Source organism: Bufo bufo, chromosome 5, assembly GCF_905171765.1.
Source record: "Bufo bufo chromosome 5, aBufBuf1.1, whole genome shotgun sequence".
In the NCBI taxonomy this organism is placed as follows: Eukaryota; Metazoa; Chordata; class Amphibia; order Anura; family Bufonidae; genus Bufo; species Bufo bufo.
Window position 1 is genome coordinate 14,182,679 of NC_053393.1, and position 22,293 is coordinate 14,204,971.

Below are 22,293 nucleotides of genomic sequence, written 5' to 3' on the forward strand. Positions count from 1 at the left end.
AACTACTGTACGGGCACACAGTAGGGCGTAGAGGGAAAGGTGCGCCGTGTGGTTTTTGGAAGGCAGATTTTGCTGGACTGGTTTATGTACCCCATGTCCCATTTGAAGCCCCCCCTGATGCACCCCTTGAGTAGAAACTCCATAAAAGTGACCCCATCTAAGAAACTACACCCCTCAAGGTATTCAAAATTGATTTTACTAACTTTTTTAACCCTTTAGGTGTTGCACAAGAGTTATTGGCAAATGGAGATGGAAAATTTGCCTAAAAATTTAAATTCTCAAACTTCTTTTTAATCCATTTTTCCCCAGTAACAATGCAAGGGTTAACAGCCAAACAAAATGCTGAATTTATTGCCCCAAATCTGTAGTTTGCAGAAACACCCCATATGTGGCCGTAAACTACTGTACGGGCACACAGTAGGGTGTAGAGGGAAAGGTGCGCCGTATGGTTTTTGGAAGGCAGATTTTGCTGGACTGGTTTTTTGACACCATGTCCCATTTGAAGCCCCCCTGATGCACCCCTAGAGTAGAAACTCCATAAAAGTGACCCCATCTAAGAAACTACACCCCTCAAGGTATTCAAAACTGATTTTACAAACTTTGTTAACCCTTTAGGTGTTGCACAAGAGTTATTGGCAAATGGGGATGAAATTTGATAATTTCAATTTTTTGGCAAATTTTCCATTTTAATCAATTTTTTCCAGTAACAAGGCAAGGGTTAACAGCCAAACAAAATGCTATATTTATTTCCCTGATTCTGTAGTTTGCAGAAACACCCCATATGTGGCCGAAAACTACTGTACGGGCACACAGTAGGGTGTAGAGGGAAAGGTGCGCCGTATGGTTTTTGGAAGGCAGATTTTGCTGGACTGGTTTATTTACACCATGTCCCATTTGAAACCCCCCTGATGCACCCCTAGAGTAGAAACTCCATAAAAGTGACCCCATTTTGGAAACTACGGGATAAGGTGGCAGTTTTGTTGGGACTATTTTTAGGGTACATATGATTTTTGGTTTATCTATATTACATTTTTGTGAGGCAAGGTTATCAGAAATAGAAATTCTGAAATGTCATCTCCATTTGCCAATAACGCTTGTGGAACACCTAAAGGGTTAACGACGTTTGTAAAATCAGTTTTGAATACCTTGAGGGGTGTAGTTTCTTAGATGGGGTCGCTTTTATGGAGTTTTTACTCTAGGGGTGCATCAGGGGGGCTTCAAATGGGACATGGTGCCCCGAAAAAAAGGCCATCAAAATCTGCCTTCCAGAAACCATACGACGTTCCTTTCCTTCTGCGCCCTGCCGTTTGGTCATACAGCAGTTTACGACCACATATGGGGTGTTTCTGTAAACTGCAGTATGAGGGTAATAAATATTAAGTTTTGTTTGGCTGTTAACGCTTGCTTTGTTATTGGAAAAAAACTGATTAACATGGAAAATTTGCCAAAAAATTGCTTTTTTGACACCGTTTTTATACGTGTCAATAATGGAGAATGTGACGCACTGGGCAGAATTTTTCGGACATAAGTCCAACCCCCTTTGCAGGTCATAACCTTTAACAAAGCTCAAGCAAATGTGCTAGAGGAGCAACGTGAGCAAAGGGCACAAATGGAGGGTCATAACTGCAGAAGAGGCATTAGGGTCGCCTGAGGCAGGGTAATAGTGGGGATCCTGGAGCAGAGGTATTAGGGGGCAACTGGAGAATAGGCAATATTAGGGGTGCATTTAGAGTGGGGGCATTGGGGGCCATCTGGAGCTGTAGCACTAATAGGGGTACACCTAAAGCAGAGGCAGTGGGGGGTATCTAGGACAGAGTCCCTCCAATGCCACTCTGAACTCTGCAGAGAGCAGCACACATACACACATCTGGGTCTACTATAAGCAAATCCCCTATTTCCCCCTTACAGTCTCCTACAGCTCACTACTGTCACACATCTGAGAAATCAGCACCACAGAGGAGTCCTTCTGCAACGGGCGCCTCCCCCTAGGGCCCTCTATCTATAACGCGTCCCAGGCTCCTGAGGCTCTAAGCTTTGGCCTCCATGGCCAGCAGAGCTGAGGGTGCTCTGGCTGGCTTGGCAAGTCCAGCAGAGACGTGCCCTGCACACCTTCCCCTAGCAGGGGGTAAGCAAGACTACACTCTCACTGATCCCCACCCTTCCTCCAGGAAATTGGACTCGCCCACTTCTCCACAGAGGGGGGTTAGAGTGGAATGGAAGGTTCCATTCTATCTAACTGCAGCTCTGCCATGTTTGCTGCCACCTGCTAGTGAACCAGGCACATTACATATGAACAGTTGCAAATATTAGAAATGCACAATGTGGTGAACCTGGAACAGAATGCATAGATGACATTAATGTTAGCAGACACAGATAGAAGCTGGGTGCAGGAGTTGTAACACCACTCTGGGGTGTTACATCTCTCTCCAGCAACCACAGTTTTCTGACAGCAGGGAGAGCAGGAGGATGGCCAGACATGTTCTCTCCTCCTTCACTGCCAGCAGCCCGGGAAGTTTAGAAGATACTGCGGGGCCTCCTGTACAATTTACACCAGTAGGAGGCTGCATCACTGTGCTATACTGCCACCTAGTTGCTACAATAATTATATCTCTCCTGAGAAACAAGAGAAATAATTACTCCTCCGTCTTATCTCCGGGCACAGGAGACTGGGGGCCTACTGAGGAATCCCCCGCCTCCCCGGTGGGCCAGTCCAAGCCTGGATAAGAAGGAATGATAACTTTTAACCTGAAGCCTCTCAATATTTACCCAGACAACAAGCGTCTGGACCCTCAACCCTCTTATCACACACAGGATTAGGTTGCTACACAGAACAGCTGTGCGCTGCAGGGGAGCGGGCATGAGCGGTACTGTATGGGTCCACAGTCCCCAAAACAGCCAGTACTGTGCTGAAAAACCCAAGCAACATAGACAAATCCCTGCAAAACTGGGCTTTAAAAGTTAATGTCCACCTGTCAGCACCATGAATGGTACAATATTCTGCACTGATTAACTTTCCTGATACAGAGCTCCAAACCCTTGCAGAACAATTCTGACTGCATTGTCAACTAGGGGGAGCTCAATACAAACCATAGCGAATAGGCAGTAGGCTCCTCAACTCCCCCTTGTGGTAACTGCAGGCAAACAAAGCCATATTCCTGAATACAGTCATGGCCAAAAATTTCAAAACTGACGCTATCACTTTGTCATGCTGGAACTGGTTGCTTTGAAAGGAAGGGGATGCTTCAAATTATTTTCTTCTTCTCTTAACCATGGTTACCTCCAAGTAAATGTGCAGTCACCATTACTTTGCACCCAAAGGGCTTCACAGACATGGACATTGCTGCTTGTAAGATTGCTCCTAAATCAACCAGTTATTAGATCATCCAGAGCTTCAAGAAGAGAGGTTCAATTGCTGTGAAGAAGGCTTCAGGATGCCCCAGAATGTCCAGCAAGTGCCAGGACCATCTGCCAAAAAGGATTCAGCTACGGGATCGGGTCACCACCAATGCACAGCTTGCTCAGGATTGGCAGCAGGCAGGTGTAGGTGCAATAGCATGCACAGTCAGGCAAAGGCGTTTGGAGGATGATCTGGTGTCAAAAAGTGCAGCAAAGAAGCCACTTCTGTCTAAGAAAAAAAATCTGACATTCTACAAGAAATAAAGAGATTGGACTGCAGAGGTCTTGGGGGAAACTCATTTTCTCTTATGAAGCCCCTTGCTGACTATTTGGGACATTTGGAAAAATGATTGCCTGAAGAAGGAAAGATGAGCGCCACCATGAGTCCTGTGTCATGCTAACAGTAAAGCATCCTAAGACTATTCATGTGTGGGGTTGCTTCTCATCTAATGGGGTAGGCTCACACAATTTGACTAAAAACACTGCCATGAATAAAGAATGGGATCAAAATCTCCTCCAAGAGAAACTTCTCCAAACCATCCAGGGGCATCTTCTCCTAGCCATCCAGGAGCAACATTTCCCAACCATCCAGGAGCAACATTTCCCAACCATCCAGGAGCAACATTTCCCAACCATCCATGAGCAACATTTCCCAACCATCCAGGAGCAACATTTCCCAACCATCCAGGACCAACATTTCCCAACCATCCAGGACCAACTTCCCCCAACCATCCAGGAACAACTTCTCCCAACCATACAGGAGCAACTTCCCCCAACCACTTAGGAGCAACTTCTCCCAACCATCCAAGATGAACTTCCCCCAACCACTTAGAAGCAACTGCTCCCAACCATCCAGAAGCAACTTCTCCCAACCATCCAGGAGAAAACTTCTTCCAACCATCCAGGAGCAACTTCTCCAAACCATCCAGGAGCAACTTCTCCAAACCATCCAGGAGCAACTTCTCCCAACCATCCAGGAGCAACTTCTTCCAACCATCCAGGAGCAACTTCCCCCAACCATCCAGGAACAACTTCTCCCAACCATACAGGAGCAACTTCCCCCAACCACTTAGGAGAAACTTCTCCCAACCATCCAAGATGAACTTCCCCCAACCACTTAGAAGCAACTGCTCCCAACCATCTAGAAGCAACTTCTCCCAACCATCCAGGAGAAAACTTCTCCCAACCATCCAGGAGCAACTTCTCCAAATCATCCAGGAGCAACTTCTCCAAACCATCCAGGAGCAACTTCTCCAAACCATCCAGGAGCAACTTCTCCCAACCATCCAGGAGCAACTTCTCCCAACCATCAATGGAGCAACTTCCCCCAACCATCCAGGAACAACTTCTCCCAACCATACAGGAGCAACTTCCCCCAACCACTTATCAGCAACTTCTCCCAACCATCCAAGATGAACTTCCCCCAACCACTTAGAAGCAACTGCTCCCAACCATCCAGAAGCAACTTCTCCCAACCATCCAGGAGAAAACTTCTCCCAACCATCCAGGACCAACTTCTCCAAACCATCCAGGAGCAACTTCTCCAAACCATCCAGGAGCAACTTCTCCCAACCATCCAGGAGCAACTTCTCCCAACCATCCAGGAGCAACTTCTCCCAACCATCCAGGAGTAACTTCTCCCAACCATCCAGGAGCAACTTCTCCCAACCATCCAGGAGCAACTTCTCCCAACCATCCAGGAGCAACTTCTCCCAACCATCCAGGAGCAACTTCTCCCAACCATCCAGGAGCAACATTTCCCAACCATCCAACACCAACTTCCCCCAACCATCCAGAAACAACTTCCCCCAACCACACAGGAGCAACTTCCCCCAACCACTTAGGAGCAACTTCTCCCAACCATCCAGGAGCAACTTCTCCCAACCATCCAGGAGCAACTTCTCCCAACCATCCAGGAGCAACTTCTCCCAACCATCCAGGAGCAACTTCTCCCAACCATCCAGGAGCAACTTCTCCCAACCATCCAGGAGCAACTTCTCCCAACCATCCAGGAGCAACTTCTCCCAACCATCCAGGAGCAACTTCTCCCAACCATCCAGGAGTAACTTCTCCCAAACATCCAGGAGCAACTTCTCCCAAACATCCAGGAGCAACTTCTCCCAAACATCCAGGAGCAACTTCTCCCAAACATCCAGGTGCAATTTGGCGATGAACAACACTTTTTCCAGCATGATGGAGATGATAAAGCAGCCCTAAATTAGGGCATTTGAGATGCACTCTGGTGCTCCAAATCAATGTACCCCCCAGGGGTTAATATCCACGCGTGGCTGAGAGACTAGACGCTGACACATAGATGGTCAATGCAATCTCTAACTTTTATTACATGGGGTAAGCGTATATACATCTTCAGAAGAGGGCAGTCCTCACTGAGGCTTAAACATTGTTTCATTGGTCAAAAAGGAAGAAGAGATAAGAGAGAGAAGATAATACACCTGCATCTGCGCACTGGGCCCTACTTTGGAATGTGAACTAATGTAAACATCTGGTTACCATCGCCATTTTGTAATGGCTTCTATTCTAACAATAATACTGCATACGTCATATGTGACACTTCAAAGAGGTGCTTCTCTATAGGCAGTGAATAATATATACATATCATCGAGCCATATAATTGGCTTATGCATTCCTTCACACTCTATATATGCCTCCCTTGTTGGGACACTTGTACAAGGATGAGAAATCAGACACTGCCCACAGCACAGCTCTTTGCCCCCCCCCCCTCTCTTCTCCAGTCTTGAAACAAAGAGGGGATGGGTGGGCACTTGGAGAAGAAAAAGTTAACTCATTACAATCCTAGATATACAAAAATATAGAATAAAATTCACACATCTTTGACAGTGACCATATTACAAGGCAAATGTGAAATCGAGTTGGCTCTGTAAACAAAACATTTAAATTTTGGGTCCGTGACCAGGAAGCTCCCTGGATCTGAACCTCATTGACAACCTGAGGTCAGGCCTCAAAAAGCAGAGGGACAAACAAAAACAAAAAAACTGAAATTGTCATAAACTCACAGCACTGATTAGACAAGAATGCGTTGTCATCAGTCAGGTTTTGGCCCAGAAGCTGATATGCAGCCTCCAGGCCGAACTTCAGATGAGAATGAAGGGTCAATGGTGGAAATATTGAGTCTTTGCATAAACTTGATGGATTTGTCAAGAAAATGAAATGCTTATAACTGTTCTTCACTATACCATAGAAACATCTGACAAAAAGATCCAAAAACACTGAAGCAGCAAACCCTGTGAAAGCCAAAATCTTAAAACTTTTGTCCACGACTACAGATATTTCTCATTACACTGCCCTTAGCTAGGTCACCCAGCTTCCCACACACCCCTAATGGCATGTACCTGTGCGTTTTCATTTGGAATCACATTCTTCCCTATCTGCCCTAATACTCTGCCCGAGTGTCAGTCTTCACTGGAATTATATCATTCTATTCATGAATCAGATGGCTCCAGCTGAAAAGAGGTCGCTTCCTGATTGGGGAGTTCTGAGGAGCATGGACTTGTCAGAGGACACAGAAAAAGTGAATATAAATAGTCAGATATAGGCAGGATATAAAATGAAACTGCGCTGCTTAGCAGTTGGGAGGCATAGTTAGACTCTCTTCACACAGGACGCTGTACTCGGAGCATGCTGCATATAACAAAAATTCACCATGGACACAAAAAATGCACCAAATGTGAAGAAAAATGACCCCTCTGCTGGATGATGAGGATGATCCAGGGTTCCTACCTGTGCAGCTGCAGTACCCTCCTGAAGCCACTAGAGGGCCCCTGTTCTTCTTTTCTCCTTCCAGCTGTTCCCTCCGGGAGATTGACAGACCCTGCTACACAGATATGTAAATGTAAAGTGCTGTGGGGGGATGTGATTGGTTGGGCCTGGGATCCCCACACCTAAGAGGGAGTGGCCAGCCATGTTGCCTTGTTAAAGGGCAGAGTGCTCTTATGAGCCCTCAGTAGAAGCGCAGGCTGCGACCCTGCAAACAGCAAATCAGGGGCTGGGGAGGCAGAGCAGCCGGCAAATGCTGTCAATATACACAGTCCTGGGAGCAGAGCATGCTGCAGAGCACACAGAGCATGCAAGACGGCATGCAACACAGCAGAGCGTGCAGCTGAGCTGAGTGGCCTGCGCACACGCATTCTGCTGTGCAAACTTCAGGAGAAGCAACTTTCCTTCTAAGCAAGAGAGAGAACCTGCAGCAGCCTTCATCTGACTGCCTGGAACCCCCAACCAGCAAAGCAGGGCATGCAGAAGAGCCGAGACCGCTCTGCAAACTTCCTGAGAGTCAGCGATAACCAGTGAGGACATTGCGGCACCCCTCATCTGATTGTCTGGACTTTGCGACACCCCTCGTCCAATTATCTGAACTTTGCAGCACCCTGATTACATTACCTGGACTCTGCAGCACCCTGGTTTCATTACCTGGACTCCGCAGCACCCCTATTTGCATTACCTGGATCCTGCAGAAACAATTACCTCATTGCCAGCACCCCCTGTCAGCACGAAGGGGCTGGGGGCTGTGACGGGAGTATATTAGCCAGCTGCTGACAGATACCACAAGAAGGCTCATCCTCCTGCAGGCTGTTGGGCACAGACACACCATCTAGGGGGCGTGGAGCTCCTAAATTGTAAGCAGTGACAGTGACAACTCTTATATGGACTGAGATGGCCTCTGATCTGGCTATGAGCGCAGAGTTGCCTAACAGCCCTCTTGCCATCGAGTACGTCAACGATTTTGATCTGATGAAATTTGAGGTCAAGAAGGAACCCCCAGAAGCTGAGAGGTTCTGCCACCGCCTGCCGCCCGGATCATTGTCTTCCACTCCTATCAGTACCCCTTGTTCTTCGGTGCCCTCCTCGCCCAGCTTCTGCGCCCCAAGCCCTGGGGCACAACCTAACGTCAACCCCAACAACCCCAACACTGCCAATAAACCCCAACTGGAGGACCTGTACTGGATGTCTAATTATCAGCACCACATCAACCCTGAAGCCCTCAACTTGACTCCTGAAGATGCCGTGGAGGCTTTGATAGGAAACCCACATCACCACCATCATCAAGGCTATGACGGCTTCAGGGGTCAGCACTACCCTGGGGATGAGATGGCGCCATCGGGTCACCACCACCAGGTCCATCATCATCTGCACAACCACAACCACCACCACCTAAGGCTGGAAGAAAGGTTCTCCGATGAGCAGCTTGTCAGCATGTCCGTGAGAGAGCTCAACCGACAGCTGAGGGGCTTCAGCAAGGAAGAGGTCATACGTCTTAAGCAGAAGCGAAGGACCTTAAAGAACAGGGGCTATGCCCAGTCCTGCAGGTACAAAAGGGTGCAGCAGAGGCACATCCTGGAGACAGAGAAGTGTCAGCTCCAGAGCCAAGTGGAACAACTCAAGCAAGAGGTGTCCCGACTGGCCAAGGAGAGGGATCTATACAAAGACAAATATGAGAAGCTGGCCAGCAGAAGCTTCACAGCCAGAGAGTCCCCGCAACAGACCAACCCTGGCAAAGGCTCTGCAGACTTCTTCATGTGAACTTTGTGCCCTCACCCTGACCTCCCAGACCCCCTGTACATAGAGGTAAAGAACTTGTAGCCAAATACAGTAAATTCTACATTATTTATTGACTGTATGCAGCACCGCATTTACTCCACCACCACCTTATATTGGGACAGATCGAAGTCTTAGAGAGATTTCCGAGCTCCTCGTCACGAAGTGACCGCTCAATCTTACACTGATTTGTATATAGGACGGAACCGAGATGGACAGTTTTTTTTTTTTTTAGGCTGGAGGGGGTGAGTTATGTCCCCTCTATCACTGGACTGCTTTTTGAGCCAGAAATTAAGTCTTAATTTTTTGTTGTTGTTGTGCGTCACACCCAAGTCCGAAACCGTGAAGAGCAATACCAGAACATCATCGAAGAAGATCCCACCGCAACGCTTAAGGCCCGGGAACATCCCATCCTGTGAGACGCCACTGAAGGAACTCAACCAAAACGGCAATTTCTAAGGGTATTCATACAAAAAAACTTGACTTTTTAGCAAAATCCTGCATGCAGGTCATGTATGGCAATGTGAGGTCCCCTTTTCTACTAGACAAGGATGCATGACAATGTAGATTGTACCATTCGTATGTCTTTCTTTTCTCCTCAGCTTGTTTACTTCTGGGTTCACAAACCTTTTCTGTTTTTTTTTTTTTGTTTAGTTTTTTTTTCCTTCTGGGAAAACTGTGCATCTTGTAAGTGATCCAGACACTCGAAAGTCTTAACTCCCTTCCTTGGACTCATAATCTTAAAATGCCAGTCAGGAAACAAGAAATACTTTAAAAAAAAAAAAAAACACACAAAAAAAAACATTGTGGGACAAAAATGTCAAAAATTTCACTAAAGATTTCTTAAGACTTAAAAAAAAAAAAAAAAGTTGGGATGAGCGTATGAACAGTTTTTACTCCCATACTCCCCTTTCCCTTGTCTATATTTTATTATTTAAATCGAACCTGAGCCAGACAGAGTATATTATTATTATGATTATTTAAGGTGTCCACTTGTACAGAATTGTAGAATTTAGTTTGTTTTATGCCTTTTTTCTCTCTTCTGAGCCTATATTTTGCTTGTTGATTTCAATGACTTAAAATGAAAAAAAAAAAAAGAAAACATAAAAGTCTTAAGAAAAGTTTGTATGTAATTAGCATGCAAATAATATTTAAATGATTAAGTCAATTAACGTGGATGAGTTGAAAGCTTAATGCACTATATAGAGGAATCAACGGGAGACGTGGTATGGTTGTTTTATAGAGATTTACATAAATGATCAGTCATAATCGTACATTCTAAGACACCCTCTTGGGGAGATAGAGTAATATATTCATGAAATATTGGGGCTGCTTTTTATTCTATGCACCGGTCTTATTTATAAAAAATAATAATAATTATAATAAAAAAAAATATGACCCTTGGGAAACAAATGTTATTTAAATTCTTTATGCGAATGTGAAATATTTCTGCAAAGAAAAATAAAATAAAATAGAAAAAAAAAAATCAAAAATAAAAATAAATTTTCAAAAACGATGCTTAATGTCAAAGTGTAACAAAGAAAAAAAAAACAAGTGTCCTGAATCAGCAGCTTGAGAGGTTGGTGATATTTTTAGGAATTCCTGATGGATATTGAGCCATGAATTGTAAATCTTGAGATCTGAGTTTTGACAACTTGGAGTTTTTTAATGTTTCATCTTTACAAAAAAAAAACAATTAAAAAAAATTCATTTAGCGAAGTCCATTTGTTTTGTATATCCTGCTCTCAACAACAACAAAAACCTTGTGGAAAGGTTTAGAAATAAAAAAAAACAATAATATATTGAAATAAAGAAAAATATTAAAGGTAAATCCTGAGTTTTTACAATTTTTTGTGTTAAAGCGTAATGCAAAAAACTGCAAAAACAAACACATTTCACAAATTTTTCAATTCAAATTCCTTTTTTTATTTTTTATTGAATTGATTAATTTGAATACAATGAAGCACATTTAATCTTGTCCAGGGTTTTCCATGTGGGAGAGAATGCTTGTTTGTTTGGGAGGTGAAATATTTGGTTGATTTCATCCTCTTTGTCGCTTTCTCTTTTGAATCCAGTTCATTGAGAATTGAATTGCGATGTTTGGATTTTAGCACCTGGAATAAATTCAGACTGAGGTTGTTTCATTCATTCTGTAATTTTTATTTACTGGATTTATTTCAATTTCAGCAAATTAGGCAAATTAAAATATTGGAAAAAGAATTGAAATTGTAGAAAACAAAAAAATGCATAAAAACATTTACAACTAACTAAAAATGGAGCGTAAGCACATGTCGTGGACGCTGTGATTATCGTGTCGTTATCAGGCAGCTTCCTTCTGATTTATTACACTTTCCATGGCAATTAGAACAGAATGTAATTGTAAAATTATCTAAAAAGTTAAAATAAAATTCAGTTGAACAACGCACTCGGGCATGATGGTGATTTTTATATTTTCCAGATTGGCTGCTACTTTCGCAGTATCAGGGGAAACACAACTTTTTGGACAATTTTTTTTGCCTTTTTGTAATCTTTTTTTTTTATAGAAACAATTACATATTTTGTATAGAAAATAACTTTTGCTCAGGGACGTGCGGGGTCACGCGGACTGCAGCCTCTGAGGAACGAATGCTTAATAGAAGGAGGGCGCAGGGACATCGTTCACAAAAACACTATTGTTAAGATTTGCTGCTTTTTCTTAAAGTTTATTTTTTATTGTTCTTGTTTCTTCTATTTGAAATTGGAATTAGTAAAAAAAATAACAATTTTTGTTTCATAAGAATAATGTAAAAAGTTGTATCTGCATCCCCCCCGTTTGTAGGTTTGGGGGTGATCCTTGTGCTGGTTTCACGGCGTTTGTTGCTCTTGTGTTTTTGAAAGTTTTGAACATTAATTTAAAATGGAGTCAATTTTCACTCGGTTTTACTAATGTGCACAGTGTGTAACGATGTTTCTAATAGGCGGTAGGAGGATGATGATTGGCAGCGAAGGGTTAACATCTGTATTTTATACACCCCTTCAATGCTGGTATATATTACAGTATTATAAACGAGGAGCTGAACCTTCATCCTGGATGTTACTTATATATATACAGAATATAGACCATGTGTGCTGTACATATAAGAGTTCTGTCCACGATGTTACACGTATGTGTCATACTGCTGCAAAGTGCAACAAAGTTATCACTGTGTTATCTGTGGTGTTACATAGGACTGCAGGTGACATCTACTACATTATCTGTATTCAGAGAGTTATCACTGTGTTATCTGTGGTGTTACATAGGACTGCAGGTGACATCTACTACATTATCTGTACTCAGAGAGTTATCACTGTGTTATCTGTGGTGTTACATAGGACTGCAGGTGACATCTACTACATTATCTGTACTCAGAGAGTTATCACTGTGTCATCTGTGGTGTTACATAGGACTGCAGGCATCATCTACCACATTATCTGTACTCAGAGAGTTATCACTGTGCTATCTGTGGTGTTACATAGGACTGCAGGGGACATCTACTACATTATCTGTACTCAGAGAGTTATCACTGTGTTATCTGTGGTGTTACATAGGACTGCAGGTGACATCTACTACATTATCTGTACTCAGAGAGTTATCACTGTGTCATCTGTGGTGTTACATAGGACTGCAGGCATCATCTACCACATTATCTTTCCTCAGAGAGTTATCACTGTGTGTTATCTATGATGTTACATAGGACTGCAGGTGACATCTACTACATTATCTGTACTCAAAGAGTTATCCCTATGTTATCTGTGGTGTTACATAGGACTGCAGATGACATCTATTACATTGTCTGTACTCAAAGAGTTATCCATGTGTTATCTGTGGTGTTACATAGGACTGCAGGTGACATCTACTACATTATCTATACTCAGAGTTATCACTGTGTTATCTGTGGTGTTACATAGGACTGCAGGTGACATCTACTACATTATCTGTACTCAGAGAGTTATCCCTGTGTTATCTGTGGTGTTACATAGGACTGCAGGGGACATCTACTACATTATCTGTACTCAGAGAGTTATCACTGTGCTATCTGTGGTGTTACATAGGACTGCAGGGGACATCTACTACATTATCTGTACTCAGAGAGTTATCACTGTGTTATCTGTGGTGTTACATAGGACTGCAGGTGACATCTACTACATTATCTGTACTCAGAGAGTTATCACTGTGTCATCTGTGGTGTTACATAGGACTGCAGGCATCATCTACCACATTATCTTTCCTCAGAGAGTTATCACTGTGTGTTATCTATGATGTTACATAGGACTGCAGGTGACATCTACTACATTATCTGTACTCAAAGAGTTATCCCTATGTTATCTGTGGTGTTACATAGGACTGCAGATGACATCTATTACATTGTCTGTACTCAAAGAGTTATCCATGTGTTATCTGTGGTGTTACATAGGACTGCAGGTGACATCTACTACATTATCTATACTCAGAGTTATCACTGTGTTATCTGTGGTGTTACATAGGACTGCAGGTGACATCTACTACATTATCTGTACTCAGAGAGTTATCACTGTGTTATCTGTGGTGTTACATAGGACTGCAGGTGACATCTACTACATTATCTGTACTCAGAGAGTTATCACTGTGTTATCTGTGGTGTTACATAGGACTGCAGGTGACATCTACTACATTATCTGTACTCAGAGAGTTATCACTGTGTTGTCTGTGGTGTTACATAGGACTGCAGGTGACATCTACTGCATTATCTGTATTCAGAGAGTTATCACTGTGTTATCTGTGGTGTTACATAGGACTGCAGGTGACATCTACTACATTATCTGTACTCAGAGTTATCACTGTGTTGTCTGTGGTGTTACATAGGACTGCAGGTGACATCTACTACATTATCTGTACTCAGAGAGATATCCCTGTGTTATATGTGTTGTTACATAGGACTGCAGGTGACATCTACTACATTATCTGTACTCAGAGAGTTATCACTGTGCTATCTGTAGCGTGACATAGGACTGCAGGTGACATCTACTACATTATCTGTACTCAGAGAGTTATCACTGTTATCTGTGGTGTTACATAGGACTGCAGGTGACATCTACTACATTATCTGTACTCAGAGAGATATCCCTGTGTTATATGTGTTGTTACATAGGACTGCAGGTGACATCAACTACATTATCTGTACTCAGAGAGTTATCACTGTGTTATCTCTAGTGTTACATAGGACTGCAGGTAAAATGTTCTGCATTATCATTTTCTTTATTTCCAGGGATGTTTCGATTTCTCCCATATTAGACCTTTTTCTCTGTTATCTTTCGCTGCAGTTTTTCTTCTGTAATTTTTCCCGTGAGGATGCTTCTCTGAGACAGATTTAAAGGAGCGGAGGGGGGAATTATATAAGTGACTTCAGTAAGGGCATTGTCACAGCCGGCGAGGTAATAACTGCAGGAGTGCGCTGGGATTTGTTTGTGCTGACACCTCTGAGCTGCACAAAGTGTTAAAGAGAGGACGGCGACCGCGGTGGACGCCGCTGTGTAATATAATATACGGATGATGACCTGATATTACAGCCGTCCCTCTCTTTTCTGCCCTTATACATTATAATCACCTGAGTTAAGTACACATATTATAATTCTTTTCTGACAACCGACAACTTTGTTCACGCTTTCCAAAAATCCTCTGTATTTTAGGGTTTCTCCACCTGTACTGTAATATCTGCCCCATCGTGGTCCAGATGGACCCCATGTATATGTTTACATAGGATTTTCTAGAAGGACTCCTCTGCCCGCATCTCACCTCTGGACTGCCAGGGTCCCGCTCCCAAAGGCTCATGTGTACTGTATATAGGGATTGTAACAGAGCTGAACTTGTCCTGGAACTTCTTCTACCCAACCAAAAGCTTTTATAACCTATCCATAGGATCAATGTATGACCACTGGGGGGGGGGGGGGGGGGTTGGGGGGGGGGAAGGTCGACCTCTAGGAACCCCGCACTCACCTGAAAACTGGTATGTTGAAGAGTCTCCCATGCCAGGATCAAGACAAGTTGTCAATCTCAGGAATTAAGCAAAAACATTTCTAAAAAAGAATTACAAAAATGAGACAACTTGTATAAAGGGTTCATTATCATTGATACATTTTCTTATCATCTCAAGGGGTTGGCCGGCTGATTACAGTGTTTAAAAAAAGGCTCTGTGATAAGAAAAGAGTCACAGATCTCCCTCCGCTCCTATTTTAGCGCTTCCCAAATCCCCCTCCGGTCTCAACACACAGGAAGTGACCACTCAGCCAATCACTGGCCACAGCCCTGTCCTGTGTGTTGTGATCGACCATAGGAAGTGGAGACCATTAGGGAACCAGGAAGTAGAGACTGGCAGAAGGGCTGAAAGTTGACACTATCAGGGGACCGGGAAGTAGAGAATGGTTGGGGAATGGGAAATATAGACCGATGTGAAATCAGGAAGTTCAGAGGGGGTTCAGGATGCAGAGATGGGAAGGAAACCAGGAAGCAGAGACCAGCAGGGGACCTGGAAGTAGAGAACATCAAGGGACTGGAAATTAGTGATTATCAGTAATCGAGAAGTAAAGACCAGCAGGGAACTGAAAAGCAGAGTTGGCAGGAGACCGGGAAGGGGAACAGGAAATAGAGACTGGAGTGGGATTGTAAAGTAGAGACCATCAGGGGACCAGGAAGTAGACACCGGCAGGGGACTGAGATGTAGAGATCTGCAAGGGATCAGAAATAATTCCGATGGGGGAACTAGGAAATAGAAATCATCAGAGGATTGGAGTAGAGACTGACAGGGGACCATGAAGTAAAAACCAGCAGCGGATCGGGAAGTAGAGACCGACAGGGGAGACTGGGGGTGGATCAGGAAGTAGAGAGTGGGAGGGACCGGAAAGTGGTGGCCATCAGGGGACCAGGAGGTAGAGACTGACAGGGAACCAAGAAGTAGGGACTGAAGGGGTACTGGAAAGTAGAAACCATCAGGGGATCATGAAGTAGAGACTGGCAGTGGATCAGGAAATAGAAACTGGCATAGAACCGGGAAGTAGAGACCGAAAGGGAAAAGGAAACAGAGACTGTCAGGGAATCAGGAATTAGAGCCTGACAATGGACTGGAAAGTAGGGACTGGCAGGGGATCGGTAAGTAGAGAGCATCAGGAGAGTAGAAAGTATAGAATGTCAGAAGAGCAGGCAGTAAACACTAGTGGGGGATCAGTAGGAGACCGGGAAGTAGAGACTGGAGGACACCAGGAAGTAGAGACTGGAGGACACCAGGAAGTAGAGACTGGAGGACACCAGGAAGTAGAGACTGGAGGACACCAGGAAGTAGAGACTGGAGGACACCAGGAAGTAGAGACTGGCAGGAGGAGACCAGGAAGTAGAAACTGGCAGGAGACCAGGAAGTAGAGACCGTCAGGGGACGGAGAAGAAGAGAATATCATGGGACCATGCAGTAGAGAATTTCATGGGACCATGCAGTAGAGACTGGTGGTGGATCAGGAAATAGAGACCATCAGGGTCTTGGGATGTATTAGACCATGCGTACCTTTTTTAAAAATAGAATTAGCCGGCCAACTCCTTTAACCCATCACAATCCACAGCAAAGAATAAAAGAGTTTATCAATTTTTTTAAAATATATTTTTGTTTTGTTTTTTATTTCAAACTTGACTCTTCATTCATCAGTCACACTGGGCGATATTGTTTGTTTACAGTATTTGAATTTTACTACTGCTATGCACTGGTGATAACTATAAACCGCTAACCTAGGGTAGGGTCCGCACTAGCGTTATGTCATTCCGTTATACAGGGCGTAACTAGGATCTCAAGAGCCCCAATGAATAAGTCGCCCCCCCCCCCTCCCCCACACACCACATTTTCCTGTACTTGCTTTACAGCAGCACATACTGCTCACATCCAGGGCCTCCAGGTGACGTCTCCTCCGATGTAGATCTTCTCTGTCATCATCTTCTCCATTCCGTCCGGACAACTTGTCTCAGCCGCCTCGTCTATGCAGAGTGTGACACACAGACATCTTAGGTTCCTCACTTTTCTATCATCATCCCCCAATCTGGAGCCCCCACAGTGTTATCCTGCTGCTCACTGTGCCCCCCAATACCTCCAAATACTATCCTTAAGAAATATCAGTGCCCCATAGTAATAGTGCTCCTCATAGTCCCACCAATAGTAATTCCCTTCTAGAATGCCCCATTAGTAATACTGGCCCCTATAGTGCCCCCAACAGTGATAACGCTCTCCAAGAGTGCCCCCATTAGTAATACTCCCTCCTATAGGGCCCCCAGTAGTAATAGGACGCCTATAATGTCCCCTGGATTTGCAGTGCCTCCTGTAGTTATATTCCTCCCTCCCACCATACAGTCCCATGTAAATAACATCACACCATCTCTCCTGCCCCCTCCAAAATACAGTCCCATGTAAATAATATCACCTCCCCCAGCCACCTCCAACATGCAATCCCATGTAAACATCACCCCATCAACATTCAGTCCCATGTAAATAACCACTCCCTCCCACAGCCACGAACATACAGTCCCATGTAAATAATATCAGTCTCTCCCACAGCCACCTCCAACATACAGTCCCATGTAAATAACATCAGTCCCTCCCACAGCGGCCTCCAACATACAGTCCCATGTAAATAACATCATCCCTTACCACAGCCACCTTCAACATAGTCCTATGTAAATAACATCACCCAGCCCCCTCCAACATTCAGTCCCATGTAAATATCATAATTCCCTCCCACAGCCGCCATGAACATACAGTCCTATGTAAATACCATCCCTCCTTTCAGCCCTAACATACAGTCCCAGTTAAATAACTACAACTCCCAGCATTCCTCTGCCTCTCCCTTCACTTACCTCTCCTCATGTACAGACCTCTCCACAGCTTCTTCCCCCAGGTCTTCTCCTTTTCACCACCATGCTCTCCTGCACAGGTCACATGACGGTGACATCATCGCAGGTTCTTCTCAACCACTGCCTGTCTTACTGGTCTCACATTACCTGTGATGTCATCACAGGTCCTTTAGCTCTTCCGCTGCATTAGATTCAATTGTATTGCCGTCCTGTGGATGGCAATACAGTTGTATCTAGCAGGCAGGCAGGACATTCAGGGCATGGGACAAAACATCAGGGGTCCAGGTCCCAAATGTTTTACCCAGCAACGCCCCTGCCGTTATAGGTTCTGTTTATAATGGAATGGCCAGACAGAATGAAAAATGGTAGCCTTTAAGGAGGCATTCCATTTTGCTCCATCCTAGAAGTTTATGGGCAGCATAACGGATCCGTCTGGCTTCCATTATGCAGGACGGAAAATGTCCTGTCGACAGGAACGGAACGGTATAATACAAGTGCGAACCCATCCTTACTGTTCTCTGCACTTTACATGTACAGTCGTGGCCAAAAGTTTTGAGAACTACATAAATATTGGAAATTGGAAAAGTTGCTGCTTAAGTTTTTATAATAGCAATTTGCATATACTCCAGAATGTTATGAAGAGTGATCAGATGAATTGCATAGTCCTTCTTTGCCATGAAAATTAACTTAATCCCAAAAAAACTTTCCACTGCATTTCATTGCTGTCATTAAAGGACCTGCTGAGATCATTTCAGTAATCGTCTTGTTAACTCAGGTGAGAATGTTGACGAGCACAAGGCTGGAGATCATTATGTCAGGCTGATTGGGTTAAAATGGCAGACTTGACATGTTAAAAGGAGGGTGATGCTTGAAATTATTGTTCTTCTATTGTTAACCATGGTGACCTGCAAAGAAACGCGTGCAGCCATCATTGCGTTGCATAAAAATGGCTTCACAGGCAAGGATATTGTGGCTACTAAGATTGCACCTCAATCAACAATTTATAGGATCATCAAGAACTTCAAGGAAAGAGGTTCAATTCTTGTTAAGAAGCCTTTAGGGCATCCAAGAAAGTCCAGCAAGCGCCAGGATCGTCTCCTAAAGAGGATTCAGCTGTGAGATCGGAGTGCCACCAGTGCAGAGCTTGCTCAGGAATGGCAGCAGGCAGGTGTGAGCGAAGATGGCCTGGTGTCAAGAAGGGCAGCAAAGAAGCCACTTCTCTCCAAAAAAAACATCAGGGACAGATTGATCTTCTGCAGAAAGTATGGTGAATGGACTGCTGAGGACTGGGGCAAAGTCATATTCTCCGATGAAGCCTCTTTCCGATTGTTTGGGGCATCTGGAAAAAGGCTTGTCCGGAGAAGAAAAGGTGAGCGCTACCATCAGTCCTGTGTCATGCCAACAGTAAAGCATCCTGAGACCATTCATGTGTGGGGTTGCTTCTCATCCAAGGGAGTTTTTGCCCAAAAACACAGCCATGAATATAGAATGGCACCAAAACACCCTCCAACAGCAACTTCTTCCAACAATCCAACTATAGTTTGGTGAAGAACAATGCATTTTCCAGCACGATGGAGCACCGTGCCATAAGGCAAAAGTGATAACTAAGTGGCTCGGGGACCAAAACGTTGACATTTTGGGTCCATGGCCTGGAAACTCCCCAGATCTTAATCCCATTGAGAACTTGTGGTCAATCCTCAAGAGGCGGGTGGACAACCAAAAACCCACTAATTCTGACAAACTCCAAGAAGTGATTATGAAAGAATGAAACAAAGATCTAAAAGCAGTTTAGCAGCAAACTTTGTGAAAACTAATATTTCTGTCATTCTCAAAACTTTTGGCCACGACTGTACTTTGTATACTTTTTACACCATCTGTGTGGTTTTGGTATGTATATTTTTTATATATGTTTAAATATATTTGCTAATGTTGACCCTCATGAACGTGCGCGTGTAATCATACATTCTGTGTGTGCTGAAATCTTAAGAGGAAACGTCCTGCTCCCATAGAAAATAGAGTCTGTGGAAGATAATGCAAACTGCAGTCGCTGCAGAGTGCGTGCAAGAAATGGGAACTTAGATCTATTATTAGTATATTGTTGTATTTTATTTATTATATTTCATATTTTTAATTTATTTCTAAAATATTTCTCCCTATTACTAATAAGATTATTATTAGTGTATTTCTCTTTTTTTTTCTACTATTTTAGTTGATATCATTACATTGTCGCTATTTATATAATTTTTATATTATTTATTTTATTAGTATTATTATTAATTTAATTTCTATTTTTGCTCATCTGTTTGTCTCTTCACCCAACACATCTCTGAATAAACGTTCTGTGTCATCGTCCTTGGCAGTGTCTCCCCCTGGCACAAAGGCCCAGGATTACCTCTGGCACCGGTACAGTGGTGCACTACGGCAGGACGGGAACACCTTGCTGCCAGGGAATATGCAGATGACAGGTTCCCCGTATAGTGCAAAACCAATAGTAATCTGTCATTACTGCTTCTACGGAAAATATAGTAGACGCATCAGCTACAGGGGAGAAGAGCTACTGTGCAGTGTCCACACCCGGTATACAGGACAGGAGAAGTGGTACTGTGCAGTGTATATATATATATACAGGACAGGAGAAGTGGTACTGTGCAGTGTATATATATATATATATATATATATATATATATACAGAATAAGAGCAGATACTGAGGATTACACCCAGTATACAGGAGAAGTGGTACTGTGCAGTGTATATATATATATATATATATATATACAGAATAAGAGCAGATACTGAGGATTACACCCAGTATACAGGAGAAGTGGTACTGTGCAGTGTATATATATATATATATATATACAGAATAAGAGCAGATACTGAGGATTACACCCAGTATACAGGAGAAGTGGTACTGTGCAGTGTATATATATATATATATATATATATACAGAATAAGAGCAGATACTGAGAACTACACCCAGTATACAGGACAGGAGAAGTAGTACTGTGCAGTGTATACACAGAATAAGAGCAGATACTGAGGATTACACCCAATATATAGTCAATATGGCCGCCATTTGGGTCCTCAGAAAGGCTCCCCCAAGTACGGAGCCTGGGAAAGCTGGGTGACAATCCTTGTTAGATTTTATTGGCAGCAATGTTAGTTGTCACCCAGCTTTTCCAGAAACCGATATAAGACATGACTGAAGGGAATCCTTAACAACTTGAAAGAAGAGTGCAACTTTGAGAATTCTCAGCGGGTGATGGGACATTGTGTGGGTCACATGGGGCCCAGGATACTGATCTACCTGTGTTTGGCCACCTGGGGCGCAGTTTTCTATAGATTTTTTGGGATTCACGATCACAACTTCTCTGTAACATCAGGAGTAATTTTAAGGTCCTTGAAATTAAATACAATTTACTTAAATTTACTGCACTTTCTGTGTATCTGAAGATTTAGTCCACATTTCTCTGGATTTGTTTGCTCCCTCAGATATGGGGTTCACCTTGCAGCCCCTCTCAGATATGGGGTTCACCTTGCAGCCGCCCTCAGATATGGGGTTCACCTTGCAGCCGCCCTCAGATATGGGGTTCACCTTGCAGCCGCCCTCAGATATGGGGTTCACCTTGCAGCCACCCTCAGATATGGGGTTCACCTTGCAGCCGCCCTCAGATATGGGGTTCACCTTGCAGCCTTCCTCAGGTATGGGTTTCACCTTGCAGCCTCCCTCAGATATGGGTTTCACCTTGCAGCCTCCCTCATATATGGGGTTCACCTTGCAGCCTCCCTCATATATGGGGTTCACCTTGCAGCCGCCCTCAGATATGGGGTTCACCTTGCAGCCGCCCTCAGATATGGGGTTCACCTTGCAGCCTCCCTCAGATATGGGGTTCACCTTGCAGCCGCCCTCAGATATGGGGTTCACCTTGCAGCCGCCCTCAGATATGGGGTTCACCTTGCAGCCTCCCTCAGATATGGGGTTCACCTTGCAGCCGCCCTCAGATATGGGGTTCACCTTGCAGCCGCCCTCAGATATGGGGTTCACCTTGCAGCCTCCCTCAGATATGGGGTTCACCTTGCAGCCGCCCTCAGATATGGGGTTCACCTTGCAGCCGCCCTCATATATGGGGTTCACCTTGCAGCCTCCCTCATATATGGGGTTCACCTTGCAGCCGCCCTCAGATATGGGGTTCACCTTGCAGCCGCCCTCAGATATGGGGTTCACCTTGCAGCCGCCCTCAGATATGGGGTTCACCTTGCAGCCGCCCTCAGATATGGGGTTCACCTTGCAGCCCCCTCAGATATGGGGTTCACCTTGCAGCCTCCCTCATATATGGGGTTCACCTTGCAGCCTCCCTCAGATATGGGGTTCACCTTGCAGCCTCCCTCAGATATGGGGTTCACCTTGCAGCCTCTCTCAGATATAGGGTTCACCTTGCAGCC

At 44.2% G+C, this 22,293-nt stretch overlaps 1 protein-coding gene across 1 annotated transcript; it reads left to right on the forward strand.

The window, feature by feature from the left end:
- Nucleotides 1–7,398: 7,398 nt before the first annotated feature.
- Nucleotides 7,399–9,927, forward strand: MAFA (MAF bZIP transcription factor A). The gene has a single exon (XM_040433069.1). The coding sequence runs from the start codon at nt 8,089–8,091 to the stop codon at nt 8,953–8,955; it is 867 nt and encodes a 288-aa protein (XP_040289003.1). The 5' UTR covers nt 7,399–8,088; the 3' UTR covers nt 8,956–9,927.
- Nucleotides 9,928–22,293: the final 12,366 nt, after the last annotated feature.

Coding starts and splice junctions, on each gene's coding strand:
- MAFA (XM_040433069.1), top strand. CDS start 8,089: ATGGCCTCTGATCTGGCTATGAGCGCAGAGTTGCCTAACAGCCCTCTT.